Source organism: Mobula hypostoma, chromosome 16, assembly GCF_963921235.1.
Source record: "Mobula hypostoma chromosome 16, sMobHyp1.1, whole genome shotgun sequence".
NCBI classification, from domain to species: Eukaryota; Metazoa; Chordata; class Chondrichthyes; order Myliobatiformes; family Myliobatidae; genus Mobula; species Mobula hypostoma.
This window is the reverse complement of record NC_086112.1, coordinates 52,048,795-52,074,183: the sequence shown is the minus strand read 5'-3', so window position 1 is coordinate 52,074,183 and position 25,389 is coordinate 52,048,795. Positions and strand designations below refer to the sequence as shown.

The window sequence follows — 25,389 nt, the reverse complement described above, 5'->3', positions numbered from 1 at the left end:
TGACTTGCATTGAATGGAGAGGCAAATATTTCAACTGATTCAATTTAGTTGTTCATTAAAAGGAGGCTACAGTGGGATGACTGCATATCTTGTGGCTGGAAGAGCTGGAAAAGGAAGAACTTTTACTGCAGATAACTTGCAGTTACTTGCAAAGGATTTCCAGCTGCCCACTCAACTTGTTGGGCTTTGCTCTGTTTCTTTCTGCTCCTGAGCAAATCCTGTTTGAAGTGAGAAGTTGTGAACTGCACACCACATCAGGGATAAGGAGCAGGGCAGGAAGAAAAGAAACTTCACAACTAAGGCATGGAGAGGTTCAAAAGCAGAGCGAGGTCTGAAAAGGGGCTTGGATTGGCATAAACCTGGACCAGGCTCTCTCTCCACCTTTGCTTCATCTCAAAATACCCTGCCAGAAAACATTCAGAATTATCTCATGTAAACGAATTACATTGTTTAGTCATGAAGAACTCTGCGTATCTAAAACTTGACGTAAGCTGTTTTTGCGAACACCAGATGTTTATTTTAACCTTGTTAGACAGCTGTTAATGTTCATAGTTAATAGCCCAGAGTTAAAATCTAGCACACAATATGATTTTATTTTGAATTATACGTGGCAGCATGTGAAAGGAATGGAGTTACATTCTATTTATAAAAGATATAAACATAAATCATTCAAAGATTATAACTAGGTTACAGACATCTATAAGTAATTGTTTGCTTATTGAACCTGTGCTGGGGTTCAAAAATCTTTGGAAAATTGCTTTGCAAGTTTGTACCACAGCAACGAAGTACAACTCATGATTCTGGACTATGATTGAGTGGAACAATTAGGGAGACGTTCTTCTTCATCTTTGATGTTAAGAGCAGTTTCACGATGTTCTGGTAATACAAACAGTGTTGCCCACCAGACTGCCTCAGTTGTGTGAGTGACCCTGTACCCTCACTTTGACAATAATTTTTAATTTCGTTTGATTAAATTGTTCCCATGACATTTTAAATACAAATTGACTTATTGCTCTGCTGTAGAATGGCTGGCTTGCCTGCTTCCCAAACGTTGCCAAATATCCCCATTAATTGTTGCTAAGGGGATTGAAGCATCAGTGTGGAGTGATGTTCGGTGTCAGGCTTTCCTCTGCCACACCTGGAGCCTGACCACTTGGAAGATCTTGGATTTTATGATGCCTGGAACTGGCAGATGAACCTTTAATCTTGGCACTGTAGTACGATTGATTGACAGCGAGTCTATCTCCCTGTAAATATTCAAGGTTTACAATTTTGTTTCATTGTAATCAAGATTAAGTTGTCTAAATTGTGTAGCAAATTAGGACACCTTTTAATATTTTATTTTGCCAGGGCTAATCAAAGAGCTTAAATACCATGCTAGCATTTACAATTTTTATTATATTTTGGAGGCATCAGAGACTGCAATGCTGGAATCTGGAGCAACGAATAATCTGCTGAAGGAATTTAATGAGGTGAGCAGCATCTGTTGGTGGGGAGGGGGGAGGAATTAGCCATGTTTCAGGGCAGGATTTTGACCCGAATCATTGATAATTCCTTTTAACCCATAGATGCTGCTCAAACCCCTCAGTTCCTCCAGCAGAATGATTTTTCTTTTATACTTTTCCCATGGAAAAACATCCCAAGTGCAAAGCAGAGGGAATGATGAGCAAATGCTACGCCAAACAATGTAGGTTTTAAGGAAGAGTCAAGTAGCTTGATTTAATGGAGTACCTTTCGTGAAAAGAGAATATTATGGAGGCAAAGGTATTAGGGAGTAAAACGCAGGAGAGGCATTGGCGCCAATTGTAGGGAAGATGTGATCTTTATGAAGCAAGTAACTGCAGGGATTGGGAAGGATGAGGTTATAAACAGATTTAAGTACAAGGGTAGGGAGTTATATCCTATCTTCAGGCTACTGAACCAACGTGGATAATTACACTCACCTCAACACTGAGCACAACCTACAGACTCTCTTTCAAGGACCTACAACTTATGTCCTCGGTGTTATTTATTTACTAATTTTTTATTATTATTATTTTACCTTCTCTTGTACATTGGTCATTTATCAGTCTTTTTGTGTTGTTTTTAAGTGATTCTGTTGTATTTCTTTGTTCTACTTCTGAATGCCTGCAAGAAAATGAATCTCAGGGTAGTATATGGTGAAATAAATTTACCTTAACCTTTGAACTTCTGAACTTAGATACCTGAATGCTGGTTAGGACAGCTAGGACAGGAGTTTTGTTTGGAAGTGATGGAATATAATCTACAGAGAGTGGAGAGATTTAAGGCCAAACAGGAAGGTATCGGAATGAACATTTGGAAGGAAAATGCATTAAACATATAAATTCAGAACAGGAGTCAGCTACTTGACCCCTGTGGTCTGCTCTGCTGTTCAAACATATTATAACTGATATGACCGTTAACATAACCTTGCATTTTGCCTAACCACAGGAACCTTTCACTAGCTTGCTTACCAAGTACCTGTCTATCTCATCCTCAATTTTTCAGACTGTTTTCATGTTCTTTGAGAAAGAAAATTTCAAAGACTCATGATCCTCTGAGAGAAAAAAAAATCTACTTCCCAATTCCTTAAATGAGATTCTCCTTAGTTTTAAACAGTTATTTCTAGTTCTAGATTTTGGACTCAAGGAAACATCCTCTCTACATTCATCATGTCAAGACCTCTCAGGATCTTGTACATTTCAGTCAACTCCTCTTTCACTTCTAAACTCCAAGCGTAGCCTGGCCAACCTTTCCCCTTAAGGTAGCCACTGCATTTTTGGGTTCTAGTTTGATAATCCTTCTCTGAATTACTTCCAATGTATTAACATCATTGAACAGGGAGGTGAGTATTATACATTTTCTCTGAAACCTTTGCTGCCAAAATAGACTCTTTTGCATTTTCCCACATTATACTCCATTTGAAAGATCTTGTCACTTAATATACACACACACACACACACACACACACACACACACACACACATACACTTTATAGCCTCCTTAAGTACTCATGGACTTTGCTCTGTTTGTGTGTTGGTGTCATCAACAAACTCAAAAAGGGAGAGAGACAAGAGAATAGAAAACAACAGGCCATTAACATCTGTCATATGGAAGATGTTCGAAGCTATTGTTATTGCAAGGCATTGAGGGGGAAAATCAAGCAAAATAGGCAAAACCATTGTGGAATTGGAAAAGAAAATAATTTTTGACTGACCTACTGGTTTTCTTTGTGGACCTTCAGTGTCTTAATACAAATCTTTACACAAATTTAAAAGTTTGAGGCTGAGCACTGATCCCTGTAACATATTGTAAGTTATATCCTGCCATAAGACAGGCCCATTAATGCTACTTTCTGTATCCTGATTGCCAGCCTTGCTTTTATCAAAACAATATGTTAACTCCTACATCAGAGGGTTTTATATCCCACATTGAGCTTTGATGCAGCACCTTATCAAATGCCTTCCAGAAATCTGAGTATAATAAATTATCAATTTATTTTTAATTTAAAGATACAGCACCGTATCAGGACTTTCCGAGCCAATGAGCCTACTCCACCCAATTATACCCAAGTGACCAATTAGCCTGCTGACCTGTACATCTACGGAATGTGGGAGGAATCCGGGGCAGCCGGAGGAAACCCACGCAGTCACAGTGAGAACGTATAAACTCCTTTCAGACAGTGGTGGCGAGGGACGACAGAGATGACCAAAAGTGGGTATTTGCAATGATTAAGGACAGAACTGGAGCACAATCCTACATGGTGCATCAGATGTTATCTGGAGACAACACGTCAATCAGTTGAGGAGAGCAGAGTGAATTGTTAGAGAAGAAAGGTGGACAGGGCTGTCAGATCCACTTCTTACAGTCCTGGAGTCAATTTCTACAACCATCACAGAGGATGCCTCAGAACCTGAGGTGATTTCACAGCCACAACCCTAACCGTAACCCGACAATTGATAAGATCATGGAAAGCCTAACCTTGGCATCAATTCCATATTCCTTTCTGTTCCCTGTGATTCTCCTGTGATGCAAAATTTAGTCTGCTCTAGCCTTGTATTCAGACAGCTCTCTTGCCAGTACAGAAGGCACAGGATGGACAAGCGATCCTTGGCTTTCGTACCATCAGGTCGAAACCCACACAAACTGGAAGAGCAACACCTGATATTCCACCTGGGTAGTCTACAACACAATAGCACAAATATCAAGTTTTTCAATTTTAAGTAACCTTTCACTTTTTTTCATCTTTTTTCTTCCATTCTCCGCACCACCACTTCCCACCTTCACTCTGATCCTCTAATCCTCTCATTTTGTACCCCTTTACACATGGACCTCTCTTTAGCCATCTTTGTCTCCTTTCCCTCCTCCCTCCACCAACTACTCACAAATTTCCCATCCCCACCTCCCACCTGGTTCCAGCTGTCGTTCACCTCTCCCTCCTCCTCAAGTGATTATCATTCTTGTCTCTGATCAGAATCCTGCAATGACATTGAACGTTTTGAACACAATGCTTAGGTCTGTGTTGCGGATGTGATCACGGAGTGGACATATATGCAGTGGCCACTTAATTAGTTACACCTGTACACCTGTTCATTAAATATCTAATTAGCTAATCATGTAGTAGCAACTCAATGCATAAAGGCAGAGTCAAGAGTTTCAGTTGTTATTGCAACCAAATGTCAGAATGAGAAAGAAATGGGATTTAAGTGACTTTGACTGTGGAGTGATTGTTGGTGCCAGACAGGGTGGTTTGAGTATCTCAGAAACTGCTGATCTCTTGGGATTTTCATGCACATCAGTCTCTAGAGTTTGCAGAAAATGGTGCGAAAAAAATAAAATCCAGTGAGCAGCAGTTCTGTGGGCAAAAATGCCTTGTTAATGAGAGAGGTCAGAGGAGAATGGCCAGACAGGTTTACGCTGACAGGTAGATGACAGTAACTCAGATATCTACACATTACAACAGTACTGTAATGTGCAGAAGAGCATTCCTGAATGCAGATCACATTGAGCCTTGAAATCGATGGACTACAGCAGCAGAAGACCATAAATACGCACTCAGTGGCCACTTTATCGGTGGTGCTTAAGGGTAATTGAGTGTAGAACGGTAACAAATTTGCAAAGCAGCTAAAGTTGACAAAGTTTCTCCATTATATCTGTGGTTCATAGAGTCTAAGGCCTTAACAGTTTGCTAAAGGACATGTATAGCGGTTAGTCCTGGTCTCTACATTTTTCTTGGATGTATTCATTGTATTTTTTAGTAAAATAAATCAGCAGAGAGACTTGGGGAGGAACTCTTTGGCCACTGAGTGGGAACATTTGTGGAGGAGCCTTGCAATAACTATGTGTGTGGCAAATAGCAGGGAGACTTGTTTGTAGTTACTGCAATTGAATGTCTCCTTTCTTGAAGATGGTCAAGAGTGCATCTTCTCTGAGATATACTGTTCCAAAATGAGGTGATGGATTGAAGCCAAAAGTGTTTCTTTGCCATGTTTTCATCCATTAGCAGGGGTTTTAGTTGCTCCAGAGGCTTTGTTATTTGTCAGCTGGTGAATGGCCTTTTAAATCCAGTGCTAGGCTGGGGTCGTGCTGAGATTGTTACACTGTGCAATGGAGTCAAGAGTGCTTTTGTTAGAGAGTCCTTATTAAGGTAACACAATTTCAGAAAGAAACTGATAGTTAGGGATTTACTGTAAGTAGGTGAAAATTGGCTCTCTTTAGGTTTATGTCAGTCTGGAATTCAGTTCAGCATTAATGTTCTCATTTGTCAAAAAAAATGTCTTCAAGCTTTCATATTTGAGTGTTGGTTTCTTGTAAATCAATGTTGAGCCACAGAAGTACTAGGACAAAGCAGCATCTACTCGAAAATATTAGTAGAAATAATTGCCTTAGATAATATAACAGCTTCAGAAGTAAAGTTATGATAAGAACAATCCTTTTGGCATATTGATGAAAGTTAGGCTAGGCTGAACAAAGTACATCTCAAAAAGAATCTTTGTTCTTCAAAGGCCTTCACTGTGAACTGTGTGGTAATTTTCTGGCACTTCACTGAAGCATCTCATGGAACCTGTCGTAAAGCTGGTGTCAATCCCATCCAAGCTATCTGTTGATGATTCAGAGTGCTAGAAATTCTAAGTAGTTTTAGTATGGTGTAATTTTACTACACTTAGTTGAGCTAAAATCTTAGCTGTAAAGTATGACAAAAAATAATTGGGAAGACTTAGTAAACCCTGTCTTGTCTTCTTATCCTGAATAAAGAAACTTTTAAATCAATTGGAGAATCTTGATAAGATTAACTACTTTCCGTTAGAAAGTACGGACTATAATGACTGAATTGTTTCTTGATTTTGGTTACATGAGCAGATTCTGCTGGTTACCTTTGTTTTAGTTATTAAGTGGCTTTCAATATAATTTAAGTGTCTATCTAAATGTCTCTTAAACAAGGTAATTGTATTTGACGCCATCTCCTCTAGCAATGAGTTCCAGATATCAAACACTCACTGTGTAAAAAAAAATCCCTTCAAATCCCCTTTAAAACTGCTTCTTCTCACTTTAAGCATCTTCCCTCTTCCTCTTGTTGTTGCTCTTGTAACTACCACATGATTAATATCACTAGAGGTATATGCCCAAGATGGAAATTCTTCCTCACCCAGCAGCTGTGTTCATAGAAAGAACATAGAAATATTTCTCACATAAATCCATAGGACGGTAAGACAAAGGAGCAGAATTTAGCCATTCAGCCCATCGACTCTGTTCCACCATTCTCTAAGAACTAACCTGGATTTGAATAATAAGTGGACGTAGGTAACCATCCATTGTCGACTGCCTTTTATGGGGAGGTCAGGAAACAGCGTTGTTGGACATTCTAATCAATAATTTTATATAACTGAGTCGAGTCAATTATCTGTAGAAGGTGAAGGTGGGTGGCCGCTTTTCCACCTTGCATATTTTGCAATCTACCAAGTGCAAATGTGGAGTAATCATACTCCATATTCCGAGGAAAGGAGTAATTTTTCTTACATTTATGGTCCTATCATTGAATTTTGCTCTTAAAAAATGTGCCATTTGTTTTGTCTGCCATGATACTTAACATAAGTAACAATACAAATACCTTGATAAACTTACTTTTTCTCCAATTTGAAGAATTGTTTATGGGTATGATATCAATAACAAATAAAATAAAATGAAGTCTAGTTGAACAATTTAATTAGTAAAATACTAAGTGTCATCCTTTATAAGACTTTATTTAACATATCTGAATTGATTAAGAGTCATTTGTATGCTTATATATTAAATGCCTGCTCTTGACAAACTGCAGATGTTCTTTTAATTTGTTTTTATCTGTCAGTAAAACAATATGCATTTTTTTTAAACTTTCCTTCAAATTCAGTATGGGAATGAATCATGACAATGATCATCCATCCTGTGCAGATGGCCTCCATATCATGTCCGGGGAATGGATCAAAGGACAAAATTTGGGAGATGTATCCTGGTCACAATGCAGCAAGGATGACCTGGAAAGATTTCTAAGGTACGTACATACCTGATTCATTTTAATTTATCTTGTTGCAGCAATTAATGTAATAGACAATAGATGTATAGACGTAAGGTAATACTTGTTTCTTAGCCAAATATTTTGTTTCTTTCCATTGCTAGATCTAAAGGGAGAACGGACATAGAGAAGTGTTGTAAGGTTTAGATTTCCTCTGCTTGTTTGATTAAAACAGACTTTGGTAATTTTTGTGCACTTTTGAAGCCAACATTAGGTTGTTTAAAGTTATTGGGTGAAAATAAGTGCAAATGTATTAACTGGGATGCCAGCAGAGAAAATTAAACCATTAAATGCATTGGAACATGCATATGCACTTAATCATTTTAAATTGATAACTTAATGGCACAATTATGTTCTCTTAGATGGAACGTTCCATAATGAAATATATATCATTGTTAACTTTCAATATCGCTCTGTTTGTAGCAGCATTCCCACATGGTACTTCATTGTGATTGAGTTGATAATTGACGCTTCTTGTCTCAATGTACATTTGCACTGAATGCATGATTGCCAACTGTGATATAGTTTTTACAGAACCTGATAAAGTTGTAAATTGGTTGTACTGGCTGTGTTATTGTTGAGTATTTAATATTTGAGTAATATTGTAAATATATTGTTTGGTTAAGCATTCTTTGTTGTTTACATAGTTTGCTATGGATTATATGTAAAAGTATGTGAATGGCACGTGTCACTATGCCACCACATCGTATTTGAGTGCTCCATTGATGTAAAACTGAGCACACACATCCCAGTCTCCCGTGTTTCTCTTGCGTTTAGTTTTTGGCATTATAAAACATAACAGTGGTGACAAGTAAGTTTTAAAATCAACCTGAGAAGGCCACCTACCAGTTAAACTGCAGCACTTTTTTTCTTCATGAGGGGAGAAAGACGGTCACGTTTAAAAAAAAGTGCACGAAACAGGTTCATAAACAGTGAGTAAAAGGTGATAATAATCAAAAAGTTTTAAAAAGAACAGAACTGGCTGGCTATATTGGAAAGATAGATGCATTTGATTGCACAGCAGATAACTGCATCTTGTATACTGAATGATTTGAGCAGTATTGTGAACCAAATTGCGTAGCTGAGTGCCAGTTCATACAATTTACTTAGAAGTTTGACAGCTCCAACCAAACCAGCCAAAATGAGCTTTGCTGAGATCATGGCAGTAATGATTGTAGAATGCTTTAGGTTTCACAGGCAGAATCAAAAAGAAGGGAAATCCATTTCAGCTTATGTGGCTGAATTGAAGAAATTGTCCGAGTAATGTGAGTTCAGTGATAGGCTTAATGATGCACTGAGGGATAATTTAGTTTGTGGAATCTTACAAGAAAGTATTCAAAAATAGTTCCTAACTGAAGCACAATTCACATATAAGAGAGCAGTTGGAATTACGATATCAATGGAAACAGCAGCAAAGATGCAATTGAGTTGCCGTCTGGAATGAAAGTGAGCATGAACAAAATTGAAGTGAACTAACCATAAAATTGCTTGGCTGAGCAAATTGTGTTATCTTTGTGGCAGAGGCTCATGTACACAAGACCAATGCAGATTTAAATGTGAAACTTGCACAAAATGGAACAAATAGGACACACACAGAGAGCATGTCAGGGAGACAAAAATAAATGGACTGCACTGGAAAGATAAAAAGCTAAAAAGTCAAATTGCAGTTTCAAACAGAGCACAAATCTGCATGCTGTTGATGAAAAATCTGATAATGATGAGAGCAACATGGGAGCCTTGAGATTTACAATGTGAAAACTAATAATAGACAAACAATATGACTTACTTCCGATGTGAACGGGAAATTAATTAAAATGGAATTGGACACTGTTTCAGTCATTCCACAAAATGAGTTTGAAAGGCATTTCAAAGGTACTAAACTGAAGAGTGCAGATATCCGACAAAGAACTTATACTGGATAGAAGATAGCTCCTGTGGGAATTACATTTTATAACATTGAAATACAACAACCAACAAACTACATTGAGCTTGTATGTCATAAAAACAGGAGTGCCAGCATTGTGGGGATGTGATTGGCTGAGACAACTACAACCTGATTGGAGATCCATCAACTATTTGTATGCTATGTCCCCTGTAAAAGAAGCAAATAAAAGTAAACTCGTAAAGGTACTGGATAATGCCACAGTGTTCAAGGATGGCACTGGAAAACTTGAACATGTCAAAGGTAAAATAGTGTTCAAAGAAAATGACACACCCAAGTTTTACAAAGCCCGTCCTGTTCCTTATACCATCCATGATAAAGTAGCCAGTGAGCTAGATTGCATGGAGGCTGAAGGAGTCTTTCCAAGGTTGACTGGAGCACATGGGCAACACTGGTGGTCACGTGTAGCCAAGGAGAATGGGTTTGTCAGGATCTGTGGTGATTTTAAGGTTACCATCAACTCCAGACTGAAAGTAGATCAATACCCTATGCCAAGGATATCCTTGCATACCTTTCTGGAGGGAAACTCTGTGGCAAAATGAGTTTAGCTGAGGGTTAGAAATGGAAGATAAGTCGAAAGGGTCTGTCACCAGAAACACTCACAAAGGGCTTTCTTGCTACAATAGGCTTATTTTTGGAGTAACATCTGTACCCGCATGCTAGCAGAAAGCTATGAGCCAGGTGCTGCAAGGCCGCCCGGCAGTGTTGCCTGGATGACATGATTGTTACTTGTGGGGATGACAAGGAACATCTCCAAAATCTCAAGTCATCATTATAACGTTAAAGATTATGGACTCAGAGCACAATGTGACAAGTGTGAATTCTTTAAACCAAGCATCTTTTACTGTGATCATACCATTGATGCACAAGATTTACACATGTAAGCTGAGAAAATTAAAGCAGTGTTGGATGCTCCAAGGTCAAAGGACATGTCACAGTTGTGGTCCTTTTCATGATTTGTCAATTACTATAGCAGGTTCCTGCCAAACCTGGCTACTGTGCTCCACCCTTTGAACTCATTTCCTGCAGATCAGGAAGGACCAGGCAGTGTGATGTGGCTTTCCAAAACACAAAGGAAATGGTGATGTCAGACATTGTACTCACACATTATGGTCCACACCATCCAGTGAAGCTTGCCTATGATGCTGAGAGACATGTCATATGGTATGAGAGATGACAGTGAGTGCTCCGTAGCCAAGAAAAATTGCACACTGATTGACCAAGAGGCCTTGAGTCTGGCTTGGGATCTAAAACATTTCAACCAGTACCTGTATGGGAGAGAGTTTACTCTCATTACTGATCATCAACCACCAGTATTCATTTTCAATCCATAGGAGGCTGTTCCACTAGCAGCGGCAGCATGAATGCAGAGATGGGTTCTGTTTATTGGAGGACACAATTACAAGATCGAATTCAAGTGGACAACTAATCATGAAAATACTGATGAATTGTCCCATTTACCCTTGGAAAAGGAAATAACTGAAAAATTTACAAACGAGGACGTTCCTCTTGATGTATTCTCCCTAATGCGAATCAAAAGTCTCCCTATTATGGCAGAGATGATGCAAAGGAAAGCCAGAAGAGACACCACACGGCCGCCATGGCCACCCAAAATGGCTGGAGTGTGCAGCAGAAATTCCAGTTCCTCCATTTTTACCAGCACTGGGTTGCCTTATGTGGGGATCGAGAGTTGTTGTACCATCTAAGCTGAGAGCTAAAGTGTTGGAGGCGCTACATGCCAGTCACCTAGGCATAATCAAAATGAAAGTGTAGGGTTGAAGGTTTGCCTGGTGGCCTGGGTTAGATCAGCAGATTGATCAATTTGCCATACACCTTTTTGGATGCTAACATGTTCAGAAGAAAGGTGTCCAGAGCTGTCAGAACTACTTCCTGCTGTCCCAGAGTGAACTCCTACAACCACCACACAAGATGCCCCAGAACCTGAGATTGTTTCACAGCCACAAGTCTCACCTGCCAAGCAGAGTGATTCTCTTTGTCAGGAAAGCTGTTATCCCACAAGAGTAAAAAATCCTCCACAATGATTAAATCTTTAGGCCTGTATAGGACAATTTAAAATTTATTATGTTGTAGATATCTGCATATAGAAATGTTATTATATAGTATTCGGTGTATACAGCAGAAAAGCATTCTCGTTTGTGTTATAGCTTATAGCTAAGCAGGGAGGAGTGTTGTGCACTTAATATTTCAGTAATATTTAAGTAATTTTGTAAAAATATTGTTTGATTAAGCATTCTTTGTTGTTTACATAATTCATTGTGGATTAGATGTAAAAGTATGTGAATGGCGTGCATCAGTACGTCACCACGTCATATATGAGCACCTCACTGAAACAAACCAAAGCATATGCATCCAGGTCTGATTAGTTTTTTGGAGTTACAAAACTTAACAGTTATAGTTTAGAAATTTTAAGATATCATTCCTGTTTTAGAAGTTTAAAACTAATGCCAGTGTTGCAGGAGGCTCTGACATACACCAGCTATTATATTGGTAAAATCATTATAACTTTAGTCTCCATTGAAAACACAGAGAAATGGATTGACAGAAGGTTGAATTCCCTTTCCTGTGTTCAATCTTCAGTCAATTTGTGAATCTGCCAGAACTGGTTTATAATTATGATTTAATTATGCTGATTTTTGTAAAGTTTTGAAAGTAGCAGAAAGTTATGTAAAACAGGATGTAGATCAATGCCATCAGGGCCTGATGAAGATGTACTGGCATGTCCAACCATTAGGAAACTGAACATGGAATAAATCATTTTCATTTGGAACACAGTTGTTCAGCAATATCTCAATGATAGGAAACGTGCAGGAAATAAAAAATGACTTAAACCAAACCATTCTGCTACAGCCCCATGTTCCTCATGGTAACTGGACTGTCTCCCCTATTGTCCAACAAGACAGGCGCTCCTTATGCAAATAATGCAGTGGTATGTTGCCTGGAATGAGTGGACACCTTGCTCTGCCAAAACTCCAATGACTTCAGGACTATTATCTTTTCAGATAGGGCAAAAGGAATATTGTCCTCTCCAGTCCAATTATCTGTAATAGCATATCTATAACAGTTTCAAACAGCTTGTATGTTAAGTGCAGACTTGGCTCAAACACAACAGATAATATAAAATACAGTTGATAATTGATTTTGGCAGCTTTCAGTCATTTATATAACTAAAGATTTTCTGATTGTGCCAGCTGTTTCTGCATAAAGATTGAATGACCTCATTTTTTAAAGTTTCCTTGTAATGTTGCCCATTAATAACCGTAATTTCTGCTGCTGTTAACAAAACATTTCTAAGAAAAGATTTATGATTGCTTTTGAGGCTTTCTTCTGCATTTGAGTTTTGAATAGTTTAGGATCTTAAACATACTTCACAAACAATGTAAAGATACATCCTTTGGTAATAAACAAATGATGGGTTTTCACTATGTTCTGCTTCAGAGGAGGCCATTCTATTCATCGTGTCCATTCCAGTCTACGCATTATAATATTACTTCACAAAACAATAGTACCCCGAACAAAAAGCATAAGCACAAGAGATTCATCAGCTGCTGGGAATTGTCAGTAACATATACAAAATGTTGGCAGAACTCAGCAGGCCAGGGGGCAACTATGGAAGGCAATAAACCACTGATGTTTCAGGCCAAGACCTTTCATCAGGTCTTATTAAGTCCTTGTCTGTGTGATGTCCAGCCAATGATGACTATTCACCAAGAAACTTTCTGTGATTATGGGACTGAGCAGATTACAGAGCATGTTCATGAAGAAATTTGAAAGCAACAAATAAGATAGGGAGTGAGATGGACACAGGAGTCATAATGATGGAATGGATATGGGGTGTGAAGCATATTTCAAATCAACTATGATACTTGGGCTGTGAATAGCCTGGTGCAACCCTGGGCCGCTGATAAGGAAATTTATTATGGAACTGAATATGGGATAAGTAACGAAGAAATTATTTGGTCTTCTGATATTTGTTGGAAGAAATTTTTGTCTGTCTAGGATTAGATGTGAGACAAGCTATGTAACAATTTAGAGTCATTGGTAGTACAGAGCTGTAGGTTAAGTTTTGACTGATTGTTGAACTCATTTCCATTTAACATCATGATCATGTTACTGGACTAGTTGCTTAACTGATATGGAAGGATGAGTTCAAGTTTATAGTCATCTGATCCTTTGTTCACAAAGATGAGTATTACAGCCAGTGATTTTGATCAATTTAACTGAGAATTTTAATTTGTTAATCACATGCTCTTGTTTTCACAGTAGAGCCCAAAAACAGGAAAAATTATAAAGCATGAAAATCTAAAAATTCAGAAACTGAAATGTCAGTAGTTTAAATGTATTCATCTTCCTTTGCACAGTATTTAGTTGAACCACCTCTCACAGCTATTACAGTCTTTTTGGATAAGTCTCTATTAGCTTTGCACAATGTGATGGAACACAATTTGCCCATTCCTCCTTTCAAAATTTCTCAAGTTGTGCCAGGTTAGTTGGGGAGCGACAGCATAAAGAATCTTGAGGTTTTGCCGGAGATGTTCAATTTGATTAAGGTCAGGATTCTGAGTGGGCTACTCAAGGACATCAATTTTCTTCATTTGAAGCCACTGCTTGGTTGCTCTGGCAGTGTGCTTTGGGTTGTTGAACATCCTTTCCACTTTCAGCTTTCTGACAGAGGATCATAGGTTTTTATCCAGGATCTCTCTGTAATTAGCAGCATTTATCTTCCCATCAATCCTGACAAGACTTGCAGTTCTGGCTACTGAAAAGCATCTCTGTATCTCCAAATCAAATCTTTTGATTTGACATGATGGGCAATGTTTTGTAGATTAGCTCAAAAATCCTACCTCAATATATTTTATATTTAGAAAATGAGAGAGGGAAATATGAAAGTAGTTGTGGGAGCTGAATAATTTTACAAGGCACTGTATGTTACACACAATACATAAACTTCAACCCTGTGTAGTAAAGCACAGCACAGGTAAACAGTAAACAATAAACAGAACAGTAAACAGGGACTGTCCTTAGAGGCAAGACCTCAGTGGTGGCAGGGTATTCATTAGTCTTACAGCCTGAGGGAAGAAGCTGTAACTCAGGTGATAGGGGATCAAAGGCACTGCGGGATTGGTGGTAGGGATCTCAATAATGCTTTGGGCCCTTCATCTGGTAAATGCCACAAATGGGAGGAGAGAGACTCTGATGATCCTCCCAGAGGCTTTTACTGTCCTCTGTAGGATCTTGCGGTCTGTTGCCTTGCAGCTTCTATTACACACAATGTTGCAGCCAGACAGGACCCTCCTAATGCTGTTCCTGTAGAAGTCTGTGAGAATTGGGGCAGGGAGCCTTGCAAATCTGTTTGAGCAGTAAGTGAACTGGAAAGTTTCCGATGTAGTTGGAAGGTGGGATTTTATATGATTCATTACCAACCACTCAGCACTTCATGAGGGTTGAAGTCTGTGCCACTTGGTGGTAATTGTTTGGGACAGTTACCAGCACTTTCTTGGGCACTGGAATGAAGGTGACTGCCTTGCAGCCTGCAGGGACAGTGGACTGTTTACAGATATTAATGATGTCCATTAAGACCTCTGTTAGCTTGGCTGCACAGTCGGTCAGCACCTGACCAGGTATGTTGTCCGGCCCCGCAGCTTTGCATGGGTCTACCCTGGCTAGGATCCTCCTCACCTTGGCTGAGACCAGACAGTGCGCCTGTTCCTCAGGAAGAGTGGAGCCTTTCCTTGATGTCCCATCATTCACTTGGTCAAATCGTGCACAGAAAGCATTCAACCTGTCAGGAAGGGAGGCTTTGCTGTCATTGAAATGCAGGATGGGCTTGTAATCGGTTATGGTTTGTATATCTTGCACACATGCTCTCTGTGTCCTTGGTGTCACAGAGGTGCCTGTGGATTTTCTGTGCGTACTCATGCTTTGCCTTCCTGATGACATGGGAGAGAGAGGCTCTTGCTGACCTTAGAGTTGTCCTTCCGCCCGATCTAAAGGCAGCGTCTCGATCCCAAAGCTGTGCCTGAACCTCTGTGGTTAGCCATGGTTTCTAGTTTGCCCCGGCAGTGTACTGTTTAATCAAGGTCACATTCTCAATGCATTTTCCTTTGTAGCCAGTCACCAACCCTGCATTTTCATCAAGGTTGACGTGATGATCACAGATAACCGCCCCCTGAATATGCTCCAGTCCGCGCTGTTGAAGCAGGCCTGCAGCGCTGAGATGGCAACTTCTGGACAGGTCTTGTTCTCCCTGTGAACTGGTTTGACTCGTTTAACTAGTGGTCTGTGTGCAGGGATTAGCAAAATGGACATGTGGCCTGCATATCCAAGGTGAGGACAAGGGATAGCCTTGTAGGTGCCGTAAACATCGGAATAAACCAGATCTAATATATTCTCTCCTCTGGTTGCGAAGGTGACATGTTGGTAGAACTTTAGCAGGACTGTTTTTAAGTTGGCATGATTGAAGTCTCCAGAGACAAAGAAGACACCATCTGGATGAGCACTGTCGAGCTCCCCCAGCACTGGCACAGTGGGGGGATATAAACAGCAATAATCACAGTGCCAGTGAACTGCCTCGGTAAGCAGAAGGGCCTGAACTTCACCATTAAAAACTCACTGCGGTGAACAGTGGACCATTTCTACCGAGGCATTTATACTTCATTATGTCCCCTCTGAGTGCATCTGCGATATTGTTCCTGACTGGTTTTTAAACTCCCCCTCCTCTTTTACTTCGCTCTTTATCTTTTCTAAAATAGCAAAATCTTGGAGCATTAAGCACTCATTCCTGTGCCTCTCTCAACACCATAGTTCCATGTTACTCCTGCTTTGTGCCTTCAGTGCAGGGAATGAAGAAAGGCCGCAGGTGAGAGGAAAGTGGCGGTCAGTCAGTGGCAATCTGTTTGTCATCCCCTGGACAGAAAACCTTCTCACTTCATCTTGTTGGTCAAAAACTTGAGAAGTGCCCCCGCACAGCTGTGACTTGGGGTTGCAGCCTGCAAGGTGCCAAAACACATGGAATGACATGTGTCACCAGGTGCAGTCACAGAGCGCACAGTCTTTTTAGGTTTTATGCCCTTTAATTAAACTTTGACTCTGCACCTGCTCACTCCTATAACCCCTTGGAGCAAATTCCAAGCACTTTTGTGCCCAGTTCAGGAATATTGTACTTAGTTGATCCCAAGAAGTCCCACACTGCTGATGATCTGTTGCTGTGATGAGGATTCATCATTTTACTGCCATTATTGTTACCTACCATATGGAGTTCTCCTGTCCTTCATCTTGGCTGTGATTGATTTATATCATTGCTTTCATCCCTTCACTGACATCATCTTTCGTGGTGAAGATAATTATATAGCATAGTTGTTTGGTGTCAGACGGACTCCCGAGTAATCTGGGGCTAAAGGCTCACTCAGCACAAAGCACTGCACCTTTGTAACGAGATCAAAGGTGAAATTTGAACTCCACACTGACAGGAGTGATTCAATGCTGTCTGTGTTAAGGTCAGACCAGTATTAACAGGATTTATTTCAGGTTCAGTTGAAGCATTAGTGCAAGTATTAACTGAAAATTTCTGTCATTCAAGTTTTTTGTGTGTTTCTGATTTGGAAAAACTAAAGATCAGCAATGGAAGAGAGAAAAGAGAATCTGCAGATTCCTTTTTCATCAATTGACTCACTTTTTTTGTGAGTTGATCAGTTATATGCACCCGATTCTCAAAGTGCTTGTCTTTATTGGAAGCCTTATCGTTTGAGATAAGAGTAAAGATGTAAAATTTGTTTATACCAGGGATAAGTGTAATTGATCCAGTAAACCTAAGTCCATTAATAATGTGTTGTTTCTAGTTTATATGCTAGGTAATCTTTACTGAAATTTATTAAAGATATACTGTACTATACTGTACAGCAGATCAGTCAGATACTCTCTGTTTTCCCTTGCAACGCAATATGTGGGCGAACTCAAAATCTCGATGCCTGTAGTTAAAAAATATGCAACTGAAACCAGAATTCTTGACTGCAATGTGGACAAAAAGATGTGGTAATTTATTTTTCTCAACTCAGTCACGCTCTTTTTTTCAGACAGCTGCATACAAAACAAGGCTTGAAGTTCCATCATGGTCTCAGCCTAAAACTCAACTGTTTATTCTTCTCCATAACTGTGTGACTTATTGGTCTCCTCCAACATTCTGTGTGTGAAATGCATCCTTTGCTTGTCTCTTTTAAGAGCTCAATGATTGGCAACACAGTGGTGATCAGCAATGTTTCTTTCACATGATTCACTTTTGTGGAAAATTTGCTGAAAACCACTGATTGTTAATAAATTGATTCTATCCATCAGTTGTACTCTGTTATATTTCATTGGCAGGCTCTTTGTTGTCATGAAAATGTTCTGCTGGATCTCATCACAAAGTGTTCTATAATGTGGTATAACACCCCATGTAAAACAGAAGAGCAACAATCCAAGTGAATTTAACGCTTCATTTGAATCACGTATGGTTTTATTTTATTGGATAAATTGGACTAGGTTTTGCAAATCATTGCATCTAAAGCTTTGTACTCCCAGATGGAAAGTGTGCAGATATTGAGACAAATACACATAAGCCTTTGTGGTAATGATCTGTAATTTGCCTACAACCAATGCCCAAGGACACATTTGAAAAATGACTCTTCGGTGATGGAAATTAGCCAGTACTTGTGAGTTATCATCCTAAGAATTCACAAACCAAGATAAACTCAAAAAAATAATGAATTTTGATAGAATAAACCTCTGAATAGCATTTAAAATTATGTCTTTGCCATCTTAATTAGTTTAGTATCCAATCTATATTTTCCAAATTTAAAAAGTAACAAATCATAGCTCACTATGTACAGCTTAATGAAGATGTATATTCAATGTATTGATACTCTCTGACTTTATGCAAGTTTTAGTCAGAGTTTCATGCTAGTGTTTTGCATGAACACTGACACTCTTAGAAAGCAGAACACATTTCAAGTGCTAATACTACCACATACAATCAATATTAAGCACACGAAGACTTCATGGAAGCTATGTACACACTTAATAATACCCAAACAAGGTAGTCTGCCAGTGATAGGCTCATTTATCATTGCATAGGACAGAATTCAAACAGAGGCATTCTCTACTTCTTGAGGCAGTGATGAGCTTTTGACTGGAGATCAGATGACGATTATTGTTGTATCTTCTGACTTTATGAGCGGGTCTTTGAAATTGCACACTTGCACAACACTGCTGTATGTGTCCATCTTGAAAACATTTCTGCTGTCAGCCTTTTAGCCTATTGTGCCAAGGTGTGAAGTGAAATGAAGAATGACTGTGTTTTGAATTTATTTACATTCACTGTATTTCAGAGGAATCACATTCTGAATCAGGACATTACAATGACATGACAAAAACAAAATTGTTGGAACTCAATCAGTCCAATAGCATCTGTGGAAAGAGAAGCCAGTGATAATGTGTTGGGTCTGGGACCCTTCATCAGAAACAAGTAGAGATCTGGGTGGTGGAGAGGACTAAGGTGTAATACAAAAGGCCACGTGGTGAAAGGTGAAATGGAGGGAGGTGATAAGAAGGATGAGGACACACTTATCAAGGCATTAAAAACAAACAGGTGAGAATCAGACATAAGAATGAAATGGGAAATGATGAGAAAGCAATTTATTTGAAGTTGGAAAATTCAATACAAAAACTGAAAATGCTGTAAATAATCAGCTGATCAGGCCATGTATGTGTGGAAGAAAAGTAGAGTCAAAGTTTTAGGTCAGAGATCTTCATCAGTTTTTGATTCTTAGCACTTGCAATTTTTTTTTATATTTTACTTCGAGAAAATTCACCGTTCATTCCACAGAGTTGCAGACTACCAAGTCACAAGATAGGATGTTCTTCTAGTTTCTGTTAGGAATCATTATGACAGTAGAGGCCTCATGGAGACAGATCAGAGTAGAAGTGGGGTGGAGAATTAAACTGGGATGGAACAGGATAATTACAACAACTTCTGTGGACTGAAAACAGGTGCAAAATGTCCACCCGACCTCCATTTAATTTCTCCAGTCTCGATGACACAGTAATGTGAATGCTGTATGCAATGGAATAAATTGGAGGAAGTAGAAATGAAGTTCTGTTTCACCTGGAAGGATTGTTTGGATCTGTGGATGCTGGGAAAGGAAGAGGTGATGGATGGTGTTGTGTCTTCTGTTACATTAAAAGGTGCCTAGGGATAGGAGTGGATGGGTGGGGATGGAAGAGTGGACCCAGGGGATCATGAAGTGAATGGTCTCCGTGAAAGTTGAGAAGTGGAGAAGATGTGGCTGGTTGTGAGATAATGTTGCAATTTTCAAACACAGCACCTTTGATGGATGGATTAGAAGACCATAAGACATAGAGAAGAATTAGGCCAGTCGGCCTATCGAGTCTGCTCCACCATTCCATCATTGCTAATTTATTATCCCTCTCAATCCCATGCACCTGCCTTCTCCCGGTAAACTTTGACTCCCTGACTACTCAAAAAATCTATCAACCGCTGCTTTAAATATATTCAGAAGCTTGCCCTCCACAGCTATCTGTAGCAATGAATTCCACAGATTCTCTACACTCTGACGAAAGAATTTTCTCCTCATCCCTGTTCTAAATGGATGCCCCTCTCATATAAGGCTGAGCCCTCTGAAATGGACTCACCCACTGTACAAAACTTCTTTTCCACATCCTTCCAATATTCAAATAGTTTCAATGAAATTCCTTCTCATTCTTCTAAACTCCAGCAAGTACAAGCCCAGACCCATCAAATGCTTCTCATACATTAACCCTTTCATTCCTAGGATGACTTTTGAGTACCCTTCCAGATCCTCTCCATGCTAACACATCCTTCCTAAGGTAAAGTGACCAAAGCTTTTCACTATATTCCAACTCTTAATAGAAACATAGAAACATAGAAAATAGGTGCAGGAGTAGGCCACTCAGCCCTTCGAGCCTGCACCGCCATTCAGTATGATCATGGCTGATCATCCAACTCAGAACCCTGTACCAGCCTTCCCCCCATACACCCTGATCCCTTTAGCCACAAGGGCCATATTTAACTCCCTCTTAAATATAGCCAATGAACTGGCCTCAACTGTTTCCTGTGGCAGAGAATTCCACAGATTCACCACTCTCTGTGTGAATAAGTTTTTCCTCATCTCGGTCCTAAAAGGCTTCCCCTTTATCCTCAAACTGTGACCCCTCGTTCTGGACTTCCCCAACATCGGGAACAATCTTCCTGCATCTAGCCTGTCCAATCCCTTTAGGATTTTATACGTTTCAATCAGATCACCCCTCAATCTTCTAAATTCCAACGACTATAAGCCTAGTCGATCCAGTCTTTCATCATATGAAAGTCCTGCCATCCCAGGAATCAATGTGGTGAACCTTCTTTGTACTCCCTCTATGGCAAGGATGTCTCTCCTCAGATTAGAGGACCAAAACTGCACACAATACTCCAGGTGTGGTCTCACCAAGGCCCTGTACAACTGCAGTAGTACCTCCCTGCTCCTGTACTCGAATTCTCTTGCTATGAATGCCAGCATACCATTCGCCTTTTTCACCGCCTGCTGTACCTGCATGCCCACTTTCAATGACTGGTGTATAATGACACCCAGGTCTCGTTGCACCTCCCCTTTTCCTAATCGGCCACCATTCAAATAATAATGATGTTAGGCTAACTGGTCTGTAATTCCCCGGTTTCTTTCTCCCTCCTTTTTTAAAAAGTGGGGTTACATTAGCCACCCTCCAATCCTAAGGAACTAATCCAGAATCTAAAGAGTTTTGAAAAATGCATCCACTATTTCTTGGGCTACTTCCTTAAGCACTCTGGGATGCAGACCATCTGGCCCTGGGGATTTATCTGCCTTTAATCCCTTCAATTTACCTAACACCACTTCCCTACTGACATGTATTTCCCTCAGTTCCTCCATCTCACTGGACCCTCTGTCCCCTACTATTTCCGGAAGATTATTTATGTTCTCCCTAGTGAAGACAGAACCAAAGTAGTTATTCAATTGGTCTGCCATGTCCTTGCTCCCCATAATCAATTCACCTGTTTCTGTCTGTAGGGGACCTACATTTGTCTTAACCAATCTTTTTCTTTTCACATATCTATAAAAGCTTTTACAGTCAGTTTTTATGTTCCCTGCCAGTTTTCTCTCATAATCTTTTTTCCCTTTCCCTATTAAGCCCTTTGTCCTCCTCTGCTGGACTCTGAATTTCTCCCAGTCCTCAGGTAAGCCACTTTTTCTGGCTAATTTGTATGCTTCTTCTTTTGAATTGATACTATCCCTAATTTCCTTTGTCAGCCACGGGTGCACTAACTTCCCTGATTTATTCTTTTGCCAAACTGGGATGAACAATTGTTGTAGTTCATCCATGCGATCTTTAAATGCTTGCCATTGCATATCCACCGTCAACCCTTTAAGTGTCATTTGCCAGTCTATCTTAGCTAATTTACGTCTCATACCTTCAAAGTTACCCTTCTTTAAGTTCAGAACCTTTGTTTCTGAATTAATGATGTCACTCTCCATCTTAATGAAGAATTCCACCATATTATGGTCACTCTTTCCCAAGGGGCCTCTCACGACAAGATTGCTAATTAACCCTTCCTCATTGCTCAAAACCCAGTCCAGAATAGCCTGCTCTCCAGTTGGTTCTTCGACATGTTGGTTCAAAAAACCATCCCGCATACATTCCAAGAAATCCTCTTCCTCAGCACCCTTACCAATTTGGTTCACCCAATCTATATGTAGATTGAAGTCACCCATTATAACTGCTGTTCCTTTATTGCATGCATTTCTAATTTCCTGTTTCATACCATCCCCAACCTCAGTACTACTGTTAGGTGGCCTGTACACAACTCCCACCAGTGTTTTCTGCCCCTTAATGTTATGCAGCTCTACCCATATCGATTCCACATCCTCCCGGCTAATGTTCTTCCTTTCTATTGCGCTAATCTCCTCTCTAACCAGCAATGCTACCCCACCTCCTTTTCTTTCATGTCTATCCCACCTGAATATTGAATATCCCTGAATGTTGAGCTCCCATCCTTGGTCGCCCTGGAGCCATGTCTCTGTAATCCCAACTATATCATATTCATTAATAACAATCTGCACTTTTAATTCATCCACCTTGTTATGAATGCTCCTTGCATTGACACACAAAGCCTTCAGGCTCGCTTTTACAACACTCTTAGCCCTTGTACAATTATGTTGAAAAGTGGCCCTTTTTGATTTTTGCCCTGGATTTGCCGGCCTGCCTCTTTTACTTTTCACCTTCCTATTTTTTGCTTCTACCCTCATTTTACACCTCTCTGTCTCTCTGCACTTGTTCCCATCCCCCTGTTGTGAACTAACCTCCTCTCTCCTAGTCTCTTTAATTTGATTCCCATCCCCCAACCATTCTAGTTTAAAGTCACCTCAGTAGCCCTCGCAAATCTCCCCACCAGGATATTGGTCCCCCTAGGATTCAAGTGTAACCCGTCCTTTTTGTACAGGTCACACCTGCGCCAAAAGACGTCCCAATGATCCAAAAACTTGAATCCTTGCCCCCTGCTCCAATCCCTCAGCCACGCATTTAACCCCCACCTCATTGCATTCCTACTCTCACTGTCGCGTGACACAGGCAGTAATCCCGAGATTACTACCTTTGCGGTCCTTTTTCTGAACTCCCTTCCTAACTCCCTATATTCTCCTTTCAGTACCTCTTCCCTTTTCCTACCTATGTCATCGGTACCTATATGTACCACGACCTCTGCCTCCCACTTCAGGATATCTTGGACGCGATCAGAAATATCCTGGACCCTGGCACCAGGGAGGCAAACTACCATCCGGGTCTCCGGATTGCGTCCACAGAATCACCTATCTGATCCCCTTACTATCGAGTCCCCTATCACAACTGCCTTCCTCTTCCTTTCCCTACCCTTCTGAGCTACAGGGCCAGACTCTGTGCCGGAGGCACGGCCACTGTCGCTTCCCCCAAGTAAGCTGTCCCCCCCAACAGTACTCAAACAGGAGTACCTATTGTCAAGGGGCACAGCCACCGGGGTACTCTCTATTACATGACTCTTCCCCTTCCCCCTCCTAACCGTGACCCACTTCCCTGCCTCCCGCGGCCCCGGTGTGACCACCTGCCTGTAACTCCTCTCTATCAACTCCTCACTCTCCCTGACCAGACAAAGGTTATCGAGCTGCAGCTCCAGTTCCCTAATGCGGTCCCTTAGAAGCTGCATCTTGGCGCACCTGGCGCAGATGTGGACGTCCGGGAGGCTTGGAGACTCCAGGGCATTCCACATCCGGCACCGAAAACAACAAGCTGCCTTCACACTCATACTGTCCCTCTCCTCAAATAACAACAAAAAATGAATACCAAACCTCCTTCGCCTTGCCCCTTTCCACCTAAGCCCGTTGAGCCAAAGCCCTTAAGCCTTCTCTCTGCTCCCGGATCACTCTGCAGCCCGCAAATGACGCTGCCCACTGTATGAGGCTCTGTTCCTTTAAAATCTTCCGCACTTCACTGCCTGACGTCACACACCTGTGCAGTCCCGTCTCTCTGAACGCCGATGGGAAAAAAACCCGAAAAATTCAAAAATGGCTTCCTCCGCACTCCCACTCCGATTCTCAGGCTTCCTTCTCCGAATTAAACCCGAAGCAGGATTTCTTAGCAACTAGGATTTCTTAATACCCTTAGCAACTAGGATTTCTTAATACCCTTAGCAACTAGTTCTGCTACTTTCAGTTCAGTGATAAGATGCTAAGAAACATAAAGGAACAAAGGAATTCTGAATCTTAAACTTAGAAGCAACACACATACAAGTTGCTGGTGAACGCAGCAGGCCAGGCAGCATCTCTAGGAAGAGGTGCAGTCGACGGTTCAGGCCGAGACCCTTCGTCAGGACTAACTGAAGGAAAACTTAGAAGGTGTTTTCTTTTTTTTTAAATAATTAGGTCTTTTAGAAAAACTTATTCTGTCCAAAAAGTACGAAGTTGTTTCAATGCTGGAATCATTGTTTAAAAAAAAGCTTTAAGGAATCTTGACCTTTTAAATAGAAGCATAAACATCCCAAAAGCAACAAAGAATTAATAAACCTTTAATAATTTTTGATTTAACCGCAATATGAATTTCGCTTTCAATTCGTGCATCTTTGTGAAGAAGAAATGTACTGGAATGGTACCGGAGATAAGAAAGCAAGTTGCTTGGAGGAGTTATGAAAAAGGGATTTGTCTTCATGAAATGGGAAAGGTTAGGAAGAGTTGGTATTGAATGATGCTTTGATGAAGTACGAAGAGATTGCTTCTTTCTGATAGGGTAGGCCCCCATTATCCAAATATTTCAGATAAAGCAAATTTAAGAGATAGAGATAATGAGGTCTAATTTACTTTGGAATGCAGCTAGTTTTTGTAGCCTGAAATATGTGGCCTGAATTTGAGTGTGTACGTTGTTTTTAATAGGAATTGATTTGAAAGGAAGAACATTACAGGAAGAGGAAGGCAAGAAAGTCAAAATAGATATTTTTTCCCAAGGAAGGACATGTATTATCACCTCCTTTCTGTGAAATATTATTCTACGATTCCATAAAGAAAATTGTTCTTTTATTAGAAGCCCCATTCCATTTACAATAGAGTTAATAGTCACATCTGTTTACTATTATCACCAGCCTCAATATTCGGTCGTGTTTGTTCTTAGAATCCTATCAAAATGTTTACTTTAAACAGGAAATACAAGAAACCTACAAAGTTTACTATCTGAATGTTGTAAATCAAGTTGCATTTAACTAATTGCCTCCACTTTATTGGTTGGCAATTGATTAATAGCTTTTAGCTTCAGAACTTTGATTACTTATTTGTCTGAG

The 25,389-nt window shown here is 40.2% G+C and overlaps 1 protein-coding gene across 2 annotated transcripts in view; it reads left to right on the top strand.

Annotated features, from left to right (window-relative positions):
* Window positions 1-25,389, top strand: part of LOC134357401 (A disintegrin and metalloproteinase with thrombospondin motifs 19-like) — a 381,779-nt gene that overhangs the window by 163,103 nt on the left and 193,287 nt on the right. For both annotated transcript variants that reach the window (XM_063068949.1, XM_063068950.1), the window contains exon 9: window positions 7,388-7,528. In XM_063068949.1, the coding sequence (XP_062925019.1) occupies window positions 7,388-7,528 (141 nt within the window). The remainder of the gene's footprint in view (window positions 1-7,387; window positions 7,529-25,389) is intronic.